Here is an 18,103-nt window from a genome sequence, read left to right on the forward strand (position 1 = left end):
ATAATTCCACCTTTATTGATGGATAACCATTCTTTTATCTCAGGAATTTATTGAGACCTACCTTCTAGATGAGATAAAAATAGTAGGAGATATTTAAGAGGTAATTACTTATTTAAATAAACAAGGTCGGACTACTTGCATCGTACCCAACCTCTTGGGTTCAGACTAGCTGCATCGTACCCTATCTCTAGAGATAAAGGAGACCACTTTTTTTGGTGGGATTTAACACTTTGCTTGACCTTATTTTGGGTCATGGTATAAACAAGTTCTTTAAATAAGTTTAACAGAATTTAAAATACAACAATCATTTATTACATAAAAATTTAATACAGCATAGCATAGATCAACATATAATACAGTTTGGAATAGAATATCACATGGCAAAGAAAATAATTGTCCACAATAACTTTTGTACTATCACCATTGCCATCTTGATGCTGCAAACCCCTCTATTCTCCATCCCAGAGTTCTGCAGGAGTCTTATATGCACCATAAGTTTCATGCACAAATAATCCAGTACCATCAATAACCCTCTCCTGCATGAGTTAAATACCAGTGTTATTTAAAAGAAGCTTCGTTTTATCTTTATTTATTTTATTATTATTATTTACATTCTGATAAACATACTTATTGTTGTGCCAGGCATAAATAATGAATTATGGCGTCAACAAATATGCTAGAAGAAAAATAAGTGCCAGGAGAAACTCAAAAACTATTAGATTTTTTTTTAGAGTAGCAGGAAGAATAAATTGCCTAAATATTGTAGGATAAGAAGTGTAAGAAAAGATTCACAAAGAAAACTTTGAAGTGGTCAATACATTACCGTTTTCTTTTGTTGAATATTACTGTAAGGAAATTTCTTTGGTGAAAATTAGAATTAGATAAAGAAGGAAGATTATTACTAAATTTATAAAGAAACATGTGCATAAGCAACCTTCATTATTCACCAAAACTTCACTCTTCACCGTAGCATTACCTTTACGTAATCCATATTACCTTCTAAGAGGTAATCTACATTAACCATGTAGAACCTAATTGGTAGTCTTCCAAACAAGTCATTATAACATTACCCATAATTTAGAAGATGGCAACATTTCTGGTTGGTAATATGAAATAACAGTAATCTTATTACATAATGTGTCAACCTTCCTCTAGATGATAACAAATTGCAGGGTTAGTGGCCAAAACATTATGGAAGACTCTTGGGCTAGTTGAACTAACCACCAAAGTAGCTATGAAAAAAGTAGATTAAATTTATCACTTGCCTGCTTAATTTCAGAAAACTTTGCCATTAGATCGTCAGGGATAGACCAGTCAAAGACATCAAAGTTGCTCTTGATCCTCTCATCGTTAGCACTCTTTGGCAGTACACTATGCCCTGCTTGCAGACCCCACCTGAGGGCCACTTGTGCCGGTGTCTTCCCTAACTTATCCGCAACCACATTAAGCACAGGATTCTTAAGGAGGTTATTCTTGTGACCGGGAAATTGAGAACCTAGTGGAGAATATCCCTGGAGAAGGAAATTCAGAAATTCAGAATGGTTCATATGTACACCCATTAGAAGCTGCATCAAATTTATCTTCAACTAGCTCTGGATAACTTCTTTATGTTTCCCAAATAAAAAAAAAACAATAATTCATTTATTGAATCATCTAGATTTTGAAATAGGTCACTGGATGCTTTGCTTACAGATAGGTGAATTCCTTTGGATTTACAGAATTCATGCAACTTTGGCTGCTGCAATTGCGGATGCAACTCCACTTGATTAACTGCAGGAGGAACACGCGCTATATCCAACAGATCTTGAAGCTTCTTTGAAGAGAAATTACTCACCCCGATAGCTCTAGCCTTGCCAGAGTCGTACAGGGCCTCCATTGCTCTCCATGTATTGGGGATGTTTGGTATCGTAAGATATTCAGGCTTGATTCCAACTGATCCCTTCTTTATGCTGACTGGCCAGTGAATCTATGCATAATCAATCAATTCAATTAACAAAACAAAATCGATTAAGCAAATTAATATTTTCATGTAAGAGCTTCTGTAAGCTACTATTTTGTAATATAGATTTATAGAATGCAATTGAAAAAGAATGGGAAGCACAGCTTAGCCTTAGCCTGGGTTCCGATACAAAATTTTCACTACAAAATTGTTTCAATTTTTTTGAATGCTGTATGTGGGTCTTGGGGATACTGGATTGTCTTTCTGGGTGGATCGGGTGTCTCAGATGTATCACCGTTACAACCAGAACTTTTGCGACAATTATATTGCCAAAATGATTTTGCAATGCTACTAAGTATTTAACTACCAGTATGATTTCTATAAAAGGGTTCTAGTCGAAACCTTCTGGTTGTGTAGCATAGAACATCTTAGGCATATCTGTATGCTCCATAATGTTCCAAGAATTTCTCATGTACCAATGCAGCATAACTAAAACAATTTCTTTTGAAAAAACAATAAGTAGTGCCTAATCTTCCAAGTCTATAAAAGATAACACATACCAGATAGAGATCTACATAGTCAAGTTGCAACTCTCGTAACGTTTTATCTAATGCTTTTGGTACATCTTCAGGATCATGATCTGTGCACCTGGGTTTATAGTCAAGAAACCAAGTGAACGTTGCTAAGCAACCAAATGTCTCTAACATTGAGAAATATCACAGCATTTTCAGAAGAATGCATACCATAGTTTTGAGGTGATCCATATTTCTTCACGCTTTACAACACCTTCATCAAAAAGCTTCTTGAGAGCAGAGCCAATCTACAGAGACCAATATTCCAACTTTATCTTATTTTTATTTTCAAAGCAAAAAGTTTACTAGCAAACATTAACAAACACATCGAGCACTTCACTTTACCAAAGATAAACAAATTCACCAGCTAACATAAGCAAATTTTCATGTAAACCAAAAATTAAGAATAAGTCAAAAATCTATAAATAACAGAACATATGCAAGTAAGAGGTAAGATCATAAATTCATAATCATTCAGTAAACTAATGATTATTACCTCTGCTTGATTGCCGTAAGATGAAGCACAATCGATATGTCTGTATCCAACCTGACATGTCAAACACAAAAATTATAATCATAAATTAATAATCATTCACCACTAGGGTTAGCTCTTCTACTTTAAAAGTAGAAAAACAAATGTGAGTGTACCTTGATAGCGGTGGTAACTGCTTTGGCCAAGGCTCCAGGATTTTCAGCCTGAAAAGTTCCTAATCCAACAGAAGGTATCTTGGCACCTGTGTTCAGCTCGAAGAATCTAATTTCCTCCGCCATAATTTCTTTAATTAATTAATTAATTCTCTTCAACGATCACTTGCGTAATCGCTTTGGTGTTTAGTTATTAGTCTATTTATAGTTTATACAGAAGAAACTTGGAACCTTAGGACTTAGAAAAGTGAGAAGATGATGTTAGCGCACACGTCAAATTGTGATTGGATAAAGGATAGAGACTAGAGATTAGAGTCTTCTAGTAAATAGTAATGTGGCCGTTTTAAATTTTAGTACTAATAAGTAATGGTGGGTACTCCCATGAAGATATTATAATTATCTTCATGTGATGATTTTTCTTTTTGACCCTTAGATGATGGAGTGTAGGGTTAGATTTTGATATGTTATAAAAGTGTTGTTTTTATTTAAAGTGTGGCCAAATCAATAAATCACACTTTTATACAAAGCATCTTCATAAAAAGATGTTTTTTGCATCTTCATTTGAGTAGCTCCCATAAGTAATAACTAATAACTAGTAAGTGTCGGAAGCGAAAAACACTCGTCAGTTGTATCATGTATGACTCTTCCCTTGACATATTTGATAATGAATTATTTAATGATAGTCAATGCATTTGATGGAAATGAAAAAGACCCATCTATCTGTCATCCATTATTAAAATTGAAATTCTTCAATTAATATCATATCCTAGATGATACATTTTTTAAGATATTTTTTATTTATTTATTTATTTATTTTAGAGTGATGAGAGAAACTCAAATTCAAGACTTTTAAATAAAAATAAAGAAATTATGCCATTTCGTTAGCTTATTTTATTTTATTTTTTAAAATATATTAATTAATTAATTTAATTAAAATAAATATTAAATTATTTAATATTTTATTTTTTAATATTAACTATAATTAATCAAGTACATTAATTATTTAATTTGATTGAAATAAATTAATTAATTTTATTTTAATTTACATTAATTTTTTCGCTTATGTTTTTTTTATTAATACTTTTTAAAAGTATTATAATTTTTATATGATAGATGCATAAAATATTTTTATTTATTTAACTTATTTTATTGAGTCAAACAACTATAATTAATTTATTATATTAATTATTTAATTTAACTAATTTAAATGTATATTATTTGATTTAATTTATTATAACATTAAGTGTTTGAGGCTTTTTTTACTAAAAGTTTTAATTTTAAATTTTAAATTTTTATTTTAATATCAAATCTAATATTTTTATTAATATTTTTTTGTAATTTATTGTCTTATAGTTATATGCCCACCATCAATTACATAGTTGTGAATATTTTTTAATTTATTATAAAAATACAATTTCATTTTTTTATTTTATTTATTTTCATATTTCATAACTTATTTATTATAAAAAAGCCATATATTAAAAAATCTCATTTTTTAACTAATTGCTCTTCCAATCGATAATATTTTTTCTTCTCCTATAATGCATTATTCTACTGTTTAATTTTTTTATATAAACTGTAAAACAATATTATTCGTTAATATACTTTATCTCTTTTATTTTTTTTATTTTATTTCTATTTATTTAAGTTTTTATAATTTTTTATTATAAATTTTATCATTTTTATTCCATATGTTAAATCTTCTTAATGTTTAAATTATATTCCTTACCTGCTTAATTTTGTTTTTGATTTGAGAAATTGAGTGATGAAATAACATTAATTAATGTAATTGTGCATCTTCTTATTCGTCTTGTTGGTTTACTTTCCGTTTTATATGGATCATGAATAATTATATGCAACTGTGCTTATACATAAAAAGGTAAGTATAAATAAATTTGGATCTTCTAAATTTTGTACTTCATTTTAGAGGGTAAAGTGTGATCTCTCACCATTTATTTCATAGGTAGAACCAAGAAAAAATGAGAGAAAAATTATTCAAGGGTGAGAGATCACACTTTATCCTCTAAAATAAAAATTCAAAATTTAAAAGATCCAAATTCAGTCGTACCTTCTCAAAATATATTAGTAAGTTTTTCAACAGGTAATAATGTTGGTCATATTATTTTAATTACAAAAATAAATATAATATTAGAATATAAAATAGTTTTAGATGAATTTAATAAAAACAATTCTTTATAATAGTTCCTTTTGTTATGATAATAAAAAAGATAATTCAAAGATAAATTTATCTCATGTTAAATTGTACTTGCTCAAATCCATTTAGTAAAAGAGTAAAAGGGTTTAAAGTTTTACTCATGAATCATAAAAAAATATCTACATTTTCAATTATTAATGTTGTGAATTTTTAAAAAATAAAATAAAATAAAATTCTAATATAAATATTTCAATTTAATAACAAACTATATATTATTATTATTAATAAGTAATTGTCATCTGTTGAAAATAAATAAATAATTACTCATTGATTTTATTATTTTTAATATTAAAAATGGTTAAACATTTAAAATTTAATAGTCACTATCAATTTTAAAAAGAATATTTATATATTATTACCAGCTTGATGAGTAGTGAGTTAGCATATAAATTTTATTGTTATTTTTTAATCTAACACATTTATATTTTGAAATTAAATTAATTATTAATAAATATAATTTACAATAAATGATCATCATAATAGTTTTTTACAAAATTTTAAAAAATAAAGCACCATAATACATGATATATCTAAAGAATGACCATCTAAACATGCTAAAAATAATGAGTTTGAATAATATTAAAATAATATTAGATTAGTTTATTAGGAACATATTCATGAAAAAAAATTAAGGTCATTTTAGAACAACCATACAAAAAGCCATTAAATATAGCGTACTAAATATGGTGTGGCAGTAGACCAATAGTGAAGTAATAATCTCACCCTACAGATTGGAAACAATTTTTTTTCCAATAATTAGTCAGTATTTTATTTTTTTAATTTTTCTTTCTCTATATACAATAACCATTTAAACAGTTAATATATATATATATATATATATATAGCTTTTTTCTAGTTAAAAATAAAGTTAATTTCCAAACAAAATAATATTAATTGGATAACAAAGAATTGCTAAATCACGTTTTTTAATTGTAATGATTAAGCGAAAAATCTTTTCGTCAAAATTATCTTTTTTTAATTTATCAAATTAAGCATTAATGTAAGTCCTAATTTTTCTGTTCTTTTTTTTTATTAATAACGGGGCTAAACGCCCAAAAAGGAGAAAACTAACCAGAAACTATTCTGGAGTGAACCGTTCCTATAGCATCAGTAAAGAAATGCAAGGAAATACAAGGTGGCAATGAAAAAAAGAAATGACAACCATAGCTTAAACTATGACCAAAAGATGCCAATTTATCGGCACAAGAGTTTGCTTCCCTGAATTCATGGTGAAGAGTCCAGCTGCTGAGTCTGTTGCACATGATCTTTATTGCTGATACAAGAGTTCCTACCGAATGTAGGTTACCCGAATCCTGAGAACATAGCTGCATTGCTACCGCTGAATCAACCTCAATTTCGACATGGGAATGTCCCAAGTTAATGATTAGTTCAAGGCCGAAGAGTATGCCCCAAAGCTCAGCTGCAGCCACAGTGCATGCACCCAAATTCGCACTATAGCAAGCTAAGAATTGACCATTGCTGTCTCTAAGGATACCACCACAAGCTGCTCTGCCATCCTTACTAACTGAGCCATCCGAATTCTGCTTGATAAAAGGAGGAGGAGGTGGCTGCCACTTAATGAGCTTCTTTGCAAAAGTCCCCACTCTTTTCCTAGTTCGCATATACTCAGAATGCGCCCTGTGATAGTCCTGTGCCATATACCAGGCTATTTCATGAATCTTGCTTTCATCTGGGACTCTATCATTGTCAAAGACAAAAGTGTTTTTTCGAAACCACATGAAGTTTAAGGTACTAGTAAAGAGCAGGGGCCACGGAACCCCTTTGAAAGGAGATTGAAAAGATAAGTTCTCCATCAACCAAGGGATAAGAGGTTTGGTGAAGAAATTCTCCGCATCCAACCTGTCATCAATGCTCTTCCATGTTCTATATGCGACTGGATAGTCCCGCAAGACATGGAGCAAAGATTCTGAGTTGCTGCCACAAACACCGCACAAAGCAGACTGAGCTATATTTCGCCGAACACGCTCCTCATTCGTAAGAAGTGCATTATTGGTTACCAACCAGCAGAAACTGCGAAGCCTTTGAGGGGCTTCCAACTTCCATATTCGAGTAAAAAGGCTCGCATTCTCAGAACTAGCAGGGGAGGCAAGGGCAGAACAAGCTGATTTTATGGAGAACACCCCATTCGGTGTTAGCATCCAAGCAATCGAATCCTCACCTAACTCCGCTTCTGGTGGCTTAATAGAGGCAAAGATGGAGAGCCAATCATCCCCCCAAATTGTAACCGATAAGGTCAAAATTCCAATTATTATTCACCACATAGTCACAGACTTTTTCATCTCTCATGTTCGATGTTACCTCTGTTTGGGCAAAGTCCACCAAGCAATGAACACCTGGGATCTAATGATGCTTCCAAAAATCCACGGTCTGACCTGAACCAATCCTCCAGATAAGGTTCCTCTCAAATTGTTTCCAAATGTGAGAGATACCTTTCCAAGCGTTAGACATACATTGAAGAGGCTTCATCAAAGGGATGGTATTATCACCACACCTATATTTACTGCGGAGGACTTGTACCCAGAGAGAATCCCTATTATGAATTAACTTCCAAGCCAGTTTCATCAGATTTGCATCGTTCATCACTCTGACGGATCTAAACCCCAAGCCTCCAGATTTCTTCGGAGAGCATAGCTTTTTCCAGCTAAGTAAGTGGATTTTCTTACCAGAGTTATTACCTCCCCAAACGAAGCTCCTGCATATACTGTCAATCTTATCACAAACCCTCAAGGGAATTCTCATGGTTTGCATAATATAGGTTGGAATTGAAGCTAGAGCCGATTGGGTCAAGGTAACTCTGCCTGCCAGAGAGAGATTACGAGCCTTCCACGTACTCAACCGACTCATCATCCTATCAATAATAAACTAAAAGTCCTCAGTTTTAGTGCAGCCATGGAGGAGAGGAACACCCAGGTATTTGCCCAAATTTGAAGTTAGTTGCATACCTAAGGCTTCACTCAGTGACCTCTTACGACTGAAATTCACATTCTCAGAGAAGTAGACGCAAGACTTATCATAACTAACTTTTTGACCAGAACACCGACAAAACAGCTCAAGAATACCGCAAGTTAACTCCACCTGCTCCATTGATGCTTTCCCAAATAGAACGATATCATCAGCAAAACATAAATGTGACAACTTCGGACCTCCCCTATTCAGAGTGATCGGCTCCCAGATATTATGCTTAACGCCATTGTGATAATTTGTGATAGCCGTTCGATACACAACACAAATAAGTAGGGTGACATGGGGTCACCTTGTTGGATACCCCTAGAAGGAACGAAAGGATCCGAAGGAGTCCCATTTCACAATAGATTCATGTTTGCAGACGAATAGCAACTCACTATCAGATCGGTCAAATTCCGCGGCAAACCTGCCTCCTGGAGAGTATCCTGGATAAATCTCCAATTCAACCTGTCATAAGCTTTTTCAAGATCTATCTTGATTGCCATATAACCAGAAGTCCCTTTCTTATATCTGATAGAGTGTATAACCTCCTGTGCCACCAAAATATTATCAGCACTTTGCCTCCCGGAGACAAAACTGCACTGAGCAGGGCTTATGAGTTTGGACATGACTTCTTTCAACATGTTGGATATAATTTTAGTAACTATCTTATAAGAGACGTTACACAATCCAATAGGTCGAAAGTGGCTAAAATTCTCAGGAACCTCCCTTTTCGGAATCAGAGAAATATAGGTATTATTAACCTTCTTTATTTCTGTATGATCCACAAATACCTTTTTCACCCAATCTTCAACTGAGGTCTTCACAAGGCTCCATCCCAGTTGCTCTGGTAAAACATAGGGGGAAGACCGTCTGGTCCCGGGGCTTTCCAAGCTCCCATAGAAAAGATAGCCGCAGAGACTTCTTTCACTGCAACCATACGATCCAGGCGCCCAACCTCTTCGGACGTCCAAGTAGGGAACAGACCGGAAGCTACTAACTTCTCATATGGCTGATCATCAGCATAAAGTGAAAGAAAGTGGTTCATGCCCAATTGCTGAAGCTGAAACGTGTCATCTATCCAGTCACCATGTTGGTTCTTAAGCATTGTCACTCTGTTTCTCCGTCTTCTAGCAGTTGCCAAATTGTGGAAGTAGGAGGTATTGCGATCCCCATAATATATCCACTTACATCTTGAACATTGTTTCCAAAGTATCTCCTCTTGAATAAAAATTGCTTCCAGTTCTTTCCATAACTCAGTTTGGAGATCCTCCAAAAAAGGATTCACTTCGAAACCAAGTTTCAAGGAGATACCATTCAATCTGGCCAAAATTCTATTCTTTTTCAGATGAATATCACCAAAAACTTCCTTGTTCCAAACCTTTGCGGCCTCCATAAAATTAGTCACATTTTGGTCCAAAGAAATTTCATCCTTCGAGTTTGTCTTCAACATAGAATTAAAGTTCTCATGAGTCAACCATGAAGCCAAAAACCGAAAGGGACGACAGGAGGACGCAGCAGTACTATCAACCCAAAGCTCCAGAAAAATTAGGACATGGTCTGATTTGAGTTTGGGAAGATGCTTTACCACGGCGCTACTAAAGCGTTGGGACCAAGCTGCATTAGTTACGTATCTATCCAACTGTCTTCTAATAATTCCTTTTTGCCAGGTAAACGGCTGACCTTTAAAGCCCAGGTCCTGCAACCCACACTCTAACAGGCAATTCGCAAAACGATCATGGTCTCTAGAGAGACCAGAGTTACCCCTGTATCGGTAGCAGATAAGACACAATTAAAGTCCCCTCCTACACACCACTCACTAGTCAAATTATCAGCAATATTCAGACCTTCCCATAGACTAGTTCTCAACCCAATTTGTGGGGAGCCATAAACAATCGTAAAAAACCAAGGACTTTCCAAACCATATCTAAGTTTCATGTGGACATATTGTCTATGAGACATAAGGACCTCAAGATTCCAAAAATTTGAATTCCATAAAATCCAGATGCCCCTGAAAAACTAAAACCTTCTTCAAGAAACCAATCTGAGAAACCAAATCTCTTTGCAATCTTATTCGCCTTTGGACCCGGTAGATGAGTTTCCAAAAGACACAACATATTGCAATTGAAATTCCTACATAAATCTTTAACCAAAGTAGAAAAACCTTTGCTACTAACACCTCTACAGTTCCAAGTAATAATATTCATAAGAAAAAATAAACAAGGAAGTAGAAAAGACAACCAACCGAAGCGGCCTTAATCAAGTAGAGCAGGAAGCTGGTGTGGTATCCACCACCATCCTTACGGACTCATCCTCCACTGCCAGGAAATCCGTCTGATTCAGGCATAAGCTAAGAATCTGAGTTGATCCAGGATCCGGCGGGTTAGCAGCGGCTAGTGCTTCTTCTTTCGCATTTCCCCTCAGAAACTTTAGTGCTGCGAGAGCCTCCTTCGAGGGTTGATGAATCGGAGTGAAAGGCACGCCATTTAAGAACAGCTCTTCATCCCCCGCCACATACTTCATCTGCTTCATCAAATTTAAAGTCCTCCAGTACTCTGTATCTTTTCGCTCCAAGTTAACTTTAGAGACCCCCTCCACTACCTCTTTTCCTTTTACCAATGATTCCTCCGTACTCTTTGCTCCACCCTCCTTCTCACGAGAACTCCTCCCTTCTTGGGTTTTAGAAGTACCTTTCGGCCCAGCTAGCCTGCTCTTAGAGGAGGAGGTGTGTTTGGGCAGCTCTAGCTTCTTAGTCTTTTCCGCTTGTACTGAGTGCTTATTTGATGGAAAACCTTCTTTATGAACATGTGCTTCTATATTGGACTCCTCTTGTTCTACATATTCCAAAGATCGAAAACGTGAACCTGACCCAATTGGGTTACCTGTCTGGATTGAGGTCCCAACATTACCGTTGCTTTGATTAAATCTGCGCTGGGGTTTCTTAGCCAACATCCACGGCCCAAACACTCCTGAAGAATCAGCTCTTGCCGTCAAATTTGAAATCCCCTGAGCCACAGGATTTTGTTCCAACACATTAGGCGACGGTTGAGATGGATAAGGAACAGTTAAATTCGACTTGTCCGCAATAATCGCCATTGTTGCATCTCGAGGATCCCCGAGGACCTTACTACCCTCCATTGTAACTTCTCTGCTCTCCTTCTCCGGTCACCTACTCTCTGGGAAACCATCAATTCTATGCCCATACTTACCGCAACCAAAGCAGATAAGATGGAGACCTTCGTACTCTACCTTAAACTCCTTTCCGAGAACTTTTATAGCTGGGACAAGCTGGTTCCGCAGATCCACCTCCACACATAAGCGGGCAAACTTTCTCCTAGAGTGTATAGAAGTAGTTTGATCAATTTTTAACATTGTTCCGATCTTTCCACCTGCCCGCCATAGGAAGTGATAGGTGTAGAGTTCAACCGGCGGCAGCTCCGGAATTCTCACCCATACTGCTAAGTTTTGCATTGCATCCTCTGACGGTTGAAACAACGGCCTCCATCTTTATACTAACAAGTAGTGTCCTGCCACCTGCCATGGCCCTTCAAAGAGCGCGTGATTATAGTCACCTTCGTTGTCAAAGCGCACCAGGAAAAACTCTCCAGTCCGATCAATTACCTTCACATCCCCGTTCTTAGACCAAAAACGGTAAACCCACGAATCCATAGATCGAATCCAATATTCTTACCGAGTACCTTGACAATAAGAGAAAGCTTCCATGGACGACACCATTCGTCATACTCTGCCAATCTCACCGGCTTTGGATTGAAGGGAGCTGCTCTGCCGGCACCGTCTTTAGATACCTCCTCCAACATATAGTCCTATGCTATCATCTGAACAATTTCCTCCGGTGAAAGAGATGTTCCCGCACCTCCCATCAAGAGTATATCCTTATAAGAGACTTCACATACTCTGCTTCCGCCGTTTGACTTTAGCTTTGACGAGGTCACTCCTTTTTCAAAATCGGATGGTACCCTCTGTTCCTTCTCCTGGCTACTCTCAAAACTTGGGAAACCATTCACACATGTCCGCTGATCTTCTGTTTTCCTCTGCCTCTGCGTCTAGTAGCACTTCATCCCCGTTAGGTTTGACCTTCTTAGTGCTGCGGTTCATCAAGTCTTCTTCTTAGAAAGTCGTTTCATCGGGCGCCATCACTCTCTCACTCATTTAGAGTTTTTTGATGTACTCTCTAAAATTTTATTACTTATAATTCTATTAATTGATATTTTTTCTAATTTTTCTGTTCTTGATTCTGTATGTTTATACAAATACTTTTCTATTATATAATAGTATAATACTAACCAGACACAAAAATTGTCATTGGCATTTGCGTTCTCTAATTATATTACAGTAGAAAAACATTTCTTCTATTATCTTTTCCTTTTATCTATTTATTTTAGTATCAATATGTCTCGATTTTCCTTCTTTCATCTCTCATACAATTTTTTTTCTTTTATTATCGTTCTCCTCCTGCCTCCACCATAACGTTATATTATTTTAATAATATTATATCTTTTTTATTAGATTGAATATTATTAAGTGTATACCATAAGAGCGATTTTTAATTCTAATAAAGAGAAATTAATTTTACCAAATTCATATACTATTTGACTGCATTTGGTTTAGAGAAACACTAAAAATATGAGACATGAATACTAAAATACATAAACAAAAAAAATTTCTTTGTATTTTATTTGATAATAAATTAAATACAAGATATACAAACTATTAGAAACCTTTTGTAAAATACTAATTTAACAATGGAAAATAAATTTGAGAATTTAATTGACAACCAAAATTACTCTTAAACTGTAAAAAAGTACATATAAAAAAATGTGAGTATAAAATATGTTGTCTGAAAATATCCTTTTTTATCCTTTATGTATTGAAGTATATATAAAAAAAAAAAAAAACATATTTTCTTATTCTCTCTTCTTTCTGTGCTAATGTAGATTGCAGACTCAATCTTAATAGTATTTGTTGTCTATATATAGTTTAATGCTTAATAAATAATATTGTTTTTCATATCTCTTGCCAATTTAATGTTTACTGTTAATTGCACTTAATTATTTATAATTATTATTTTATTTTTTATTTTTGTAAAACGACTAAATCAATAATGAAGATTAATATCCGAATAACAAGTAAAAGAACAACATGAAGATTATTCAAGTCTATACCAAGCATTACACAATAGAAGAAATAGTAAGGGTGTATATTGTTCGGTCTGGTTCGAAGATTCGATCTAAATCTGAACATATTAGAGACTAGTCTGATATAATTTTATTGGGTTTAGGATCAAGTATGGATTTTAAAAATAGATCCAGTCATTATTTAAAGGCGGGTTTAAGTCAAGACTAATCCAATTTCACTCGATTCATGTGCATCCTAAAAGAACTAAAAAAGGTATATATGTTTTAAATTAATTTTAATATTATATTATATTAATTATAAGCTTATTATTTTATTTTTAATCACACTTGTTGAATTAGAAAATATATCAAAGAAGTATTAAATTAAAATTATAGATAAATTCAAGTTTAAATATGGATATCAACTTTTCGATAACAAATTTATTCTTTATAAATAAGTGCATCATAAATAAGTTTCTTTATAAATAAGTTTTTTTATAAATTATTGCTAAAGTTTTAAAAATCCGATTTAAATCTGGTATAATTGTGTCCCGAAAATATTTAAGTTTCATCGGATTTAGAGTCGGATTAGAATCTAAAAAATAAATTCGATGTATATTTGTGATTGAATCTAAATTAAAACAAACCTAATTTCACTCTATCCATGCACACCACTTTTAATACAAGACATTTCTCATCAAATTAGGAATTCAGAGGCTGCTGCATATTCTTTCAAGGTTGCATTATTCTTTCAAACACTCATTTTTCTTCCAACATGGTGTCAAATAAAGAAAAATGAGCGACGTTGCATTATTCTTTCAAAGAAAAATGATTTTTAGAGCAGTTTAAAAAAAAAAACAAAAGAAGAAGAATGTTGTATACAATTGTTACCAAAAATAGTAGCCCTATTATTTGCAGAACAAAAAAAACGTGGAATCATATCCTTGCTATGTAATTATGCAAAATATAAATGATTAATAACCTATAAAAATATCATTTATACTTGAAATATAAATTTATGCGTATATTCTGGTTGCTGTGATGAGCGATTGAGCGAACACTATAATTCACGAATATATATTGGTAAATGCATTGAATTATATTAAATAATATTATGGTAAGTGAATATCGTTCTCACGAGAATTAATAAATTGAGCAAACAATGATTAATTGATTATTTTAATTAGACAAATTTAAAACTTGATTGAAGAGAATTAAGTGTCAAAATAGAGAAGTAACAAAAAGTAAATTATGAATGATTAGAAGAAAATAATATAAATGAATGTGTTAAAGCCTTGAAGATGTTTAAATTTTAAGATAAACACTTTTTACTATCTACTTTAATCATGCAAAGATGTATTTATTGCCAAACCGTAAATAATTAAATCTCAATTCCTTTGATAATTAAATTTCTCTTAACTTAATTAATCGCCAATATCTTGATTAATTAACTATGATGAGAGGTAAGCACGATTCCTAATTTAAAGTCATACAATTTTTAAAGACTAATCCTAGTTAATTTTGTGTCACTTATTAAGACTAATTTTAGACACTTGAAGAATTATGAAAAGAAGTTTCAAATTGATTCAGTGATTAACATTTTTTAAGGTAATAAAAAAATTTAAGTTAATTAAAAATTATTTTTTAATACATTCTAATTTTTAATACGAAGAATGGAACTTACTTCTTAAATAAAAGATCAATACATTAATCAAAAGTAAAAAAACGATAATATTAATCCATCAAAATAACCAAAACTTCTAATTTTAATAAAAGAGAATTAATTGCTCATAATTAGAAATGAAAACATACTGTAAAATAATAAAAGATAAGATGTCCTGAAAAAAATTCTTTGGACTTATTTATATTCTAACTGAAACCTAACTTTTAAATTCAAACAAATCAAATATTTCCTAATCAATCTAAATTAAAAGTGATATTCCCATTATAACTAAAATTCAAACAGAATAATTCTTCAGTGTTTGGTCTTTATCAAAATCATGGGCTAGCATGTGATCTTAGGCTTGGCATGGCACTTGGTAGGAGTGGTGTTGCACGCCTTCGTCCTTGCCTCCTTGGAGGTTGCTTCTAGTCTTGGCGTTACACTTGAGAAGTGAGGTGGTGTTGCACTTAAAAGCTTGGTTTGATTTTGGCGTGGCACTTAGTGGAGTGGCATGGGACACCACTTTCTTGATGATGGTCGAAGGCACGTAACGCCAAGGCTTAGGCCTTGTTGGTGGTGGTGTGAGCCGAAAGTCAGTTTAGAAATTTTTTAAATGTAAAGATCATGTTGTCTCAACCGACACGGTGATTCACAACTAAAGATTAATTTAAAAGGTTTGTCACAATTAAAACAAATATCAAATGGGAGTTTGAAATCCCAAATCGTCTCCCATGGAGCTAATAATTTGAGTGCACAAGTTTAATTGTGAAATTAAAATTTCAATGATAAAGCGAAAAATTAAAGAATCAAAGAATAATAAAAATGCAATTAATGAAGTAATAAAGGAATTAAAGAACAATCGATGCAAGTAAAGAAAAAGAGGCAAAATTAAGCTAAGTGAATTGTGATTCGAGACATAAATAGAACCTTGGCTTGGATTGAGTTAAAGAATCCTTTCCTTGTCATAACTATAATTATGGTAATTATAATTGATTAATCTCACCTAGTTAATCCTTAACATCAAAAAATATGTCAAGCGAGCACAATTGTTCTTAATCCACAAATCATAACTAACTTACTAATTGTCTTAGTAAAAAACTAGCGTTAGTGGAAAAAAGAACAACTAACTGTTGGAATAAATTATTTTATTAACTCAAATCATCCATATTAAATCACCAAAATATATCATAATGCGGAAGCGTATCTTTACTCATAAAAGTCAGAAATTAATGGAAAGATTTGGATCTTGTAATTCTTTCGATCTTCCTTCACCAAAACCTTCTGTATCCCTAGGCAGCTGAATTGCAACTCTTTTGATGGGGAAAGAGCAACAAAGGCGGCTTTGGTATATTGGGGACTGAAATCCTGAAGGTACTATTTACATTTGAGCATGGCACCCATTAAACCCTAAATCCCAAATAAAATAGTATCTAAAGTCTAAAAGATAATATATCTAAAATCCAAAAGATAATTATCTAAAGAACAAAAGATAATATCCGATTTTATTCTCATTTAATTCCAAATCAAAAGTAATAATGACTTATTCAATTTAGCATTTAAAATAATAAATGAGATCACTAATATATAAGTCATTTAATTTGAAATAGCATAATTTGTGATTATAATTAATATATGTATTGCACACAAACAAATTAGGAAATTAAAATAATTTCCTAACAATCTCCCACTTTACCTATACATATATTCTTTCTTGACATAGTCACATTTTATAAATTTTATGCGCGCATTTGAATGTTATTTCTCTCATTACTTTAACAATCTGGTCCGTCTCATACATTAGATATGGAACTACCGCAGCTTTTATCACATTAATGTCGTGACTAAACCACGACAATCACCATCCTAATATACTTAACGACATAGATCAAATTTGGATGAGTAATATGGAATTTACATGCCAAGTGATCTCATGCATGTCTATTTCCAACTATTCCAACTTTAAAACTTTATTGAAATCAAATACAAAACAAATATTGCAAAATAAATATTTCACATAACATGAAATAAACCATCAACTTAATTCTGCAGAAAAATAATTCAATATCTGTCATAGAACATATAGCATAAAATAAACTCCCACTAAATCAAGGCATCACAAATATTGACACCCATCCGAGCAGTGTGCCCATGAAAGACTTTAGGGATCAATTCCTTGATTAATGGGTCTGCTAGGATATATTATGTTCCTATATGTTCTATGAAAATCTGTTTTTTTTTTTAATTTTTTCCTTGACAATTAAGAACTTGATGTCTATATGTTTCGATTTTGTCAAGCTCTTATTGTTGTTGGAGTATAATACTGCTGACTTGTTGTCACAGAATATCTTTAATGGCTTTTCAATGTCATCTACTATACAAAAGCTCATTAACAAAGTTTTGCAACTATATGCCATGTTTGGATGCCTCAAAGCAAGTAACATATTCTGCCTCTACTATTGAGGAAGCTACAAGAGTCTGTTTGTTAGACTTCCATGCAATAGCTCCTCCAGCCAAAATGAAGATGCAGCTTGAAGTAGAGCGTCTACTGTCTTGGCATCCCGCAAAATCAGAATTATAATACCCAATTCTCTCCAAATTTTCTGATCTCCGATAAGTAAGCATGCAATCCTTTATTCTCTTCAGATAGCGCATTATGCGTTTAACAACTATCCAATGATCCATGCCCGGATTGCTCAAGTATCTATCCAATACTCCCACTATAAATGCTATATCGGGACGTGTGCAGACTTGAGCATACATTAAACTCCCTAGTGCTGATGCATAAGGTTTATCATGCATTGCTGTCCTTTCAAGATAATTTTTAGGGCATTGCTTGAGACTGAACATGTCTCCTTTAACTACGGGTGTATCCATTGGTCTACAACTTTCCATGCCATATCTACTTAAAATCTTTTTGATATAATTCTTTTGTAATAATCCAAGAATACCTTGAGAACAATCTCTTAGTAT

At 33.1% G+C, this 18,103-nt stretch overlaps 4 protein-coding genes across 4 annotated transcripts; all 4 read right to left on the reverse strand.

The window, feature by feature from the left end:
• Window positions 1-258: 258 nt before the first annotated feature.
• LOC112748336 (NADPH-dependent aldo-keto reductase, chloroplastic) lies at window positions 259-3,512 on the reverse strand. The gene is made up of 7 exons (XM_025796559.3): window positions 3,160-3,512; window positions 3,008-3,058; window positions 2,683-2,759; window positions 2,500-2,587; window positions 1,691-1,966; window positions 1,266-1,511; window positions 259-536 (listed from the first exon to the last, which is right to left on the reverse strand). Exons 1-7 carry the CDS (start codon window positions 3,280-3,282, stop codon window positions 450-452), a joined length of 948 nt encoding a protein of 315 aa, XP_025652344.1. The 5' UTR covers window positions 3,283-3,512; the 3' UTR covers window positions 259-449.
• Window positions 3,513-9,158: 5,646 nt separating this feature from the next.
• Window positions 9,159-10,273, reverse strand: LOC112727095 (uncharacterized). Its single transcript, XM_025776727.1, has 2 exons — window positions 10,100-10,273; window positions 9,159-10,034 (listed from the first exon to the last, which is right to left on the reverse strand). The coding sequence occupies exons 1-2, from the start codon at window positions 10,271-10,273 to the stop codon at window positions 9,159-9,161; spliced, it is 1,050 nt and encodes a 349-aa protein (XP_025632512.1).
• Window positions 10,274-11,500: 1,227 nt separating this feature from the next.
• LOC140177153 (uncharacterized) lies at window positions 11,501-12,153 on the reverse strand. Its single transcript, XM_072209946.1, has 2 exons — window positions 12,027-12,153; window positions 11,501-11,814 (listed from the first exon to the last, which is right to left on the reverse strand). The coding sequence occupies exons 1-2, from the start codon at window positions 12,151-12,153 to the stop codon at window positions 11,501-11,503; spliced, it is 441 nt and encodes a 146-aa protein (XP_072066047.1).
• Window positions 12,154-17,536: 5,383 nt separating this feature from the next.
• LOC140177154 (secreted RxLR effector protein 161-like) lies at window positions 17,537-17,893 on the reverse strand. The gene has a single exon (XM_072209952.1). It carries the CDS (start codon window positions 17,891-17,893, stop codon window positions 17,537-17,539), a length of 357 nt encoding a protein of 118 aa, XP_072066053.1.
• Between the last annotated feature and the right edge of the window lie 210 nt (window positions 17,894-18,103).

The sequence above is a fragment of the Arachis hypogaea genome, chromosome 2 (genome assembly GCF_003086295.3).
Source record: "Arachis hypogaea cultivar Tifrunner chromosome 2, arahy.Tifrunner.gnm2.J5K5, whole genome shotgun sequence".
Classification (NCBI taxonomy): domain Eukaryota; kingdom Viridiplantae; phylum Streptophyta; class Magnoliopsida; order Fabales; family Fabaceae; genus Arachis; species Arachis hypogaea.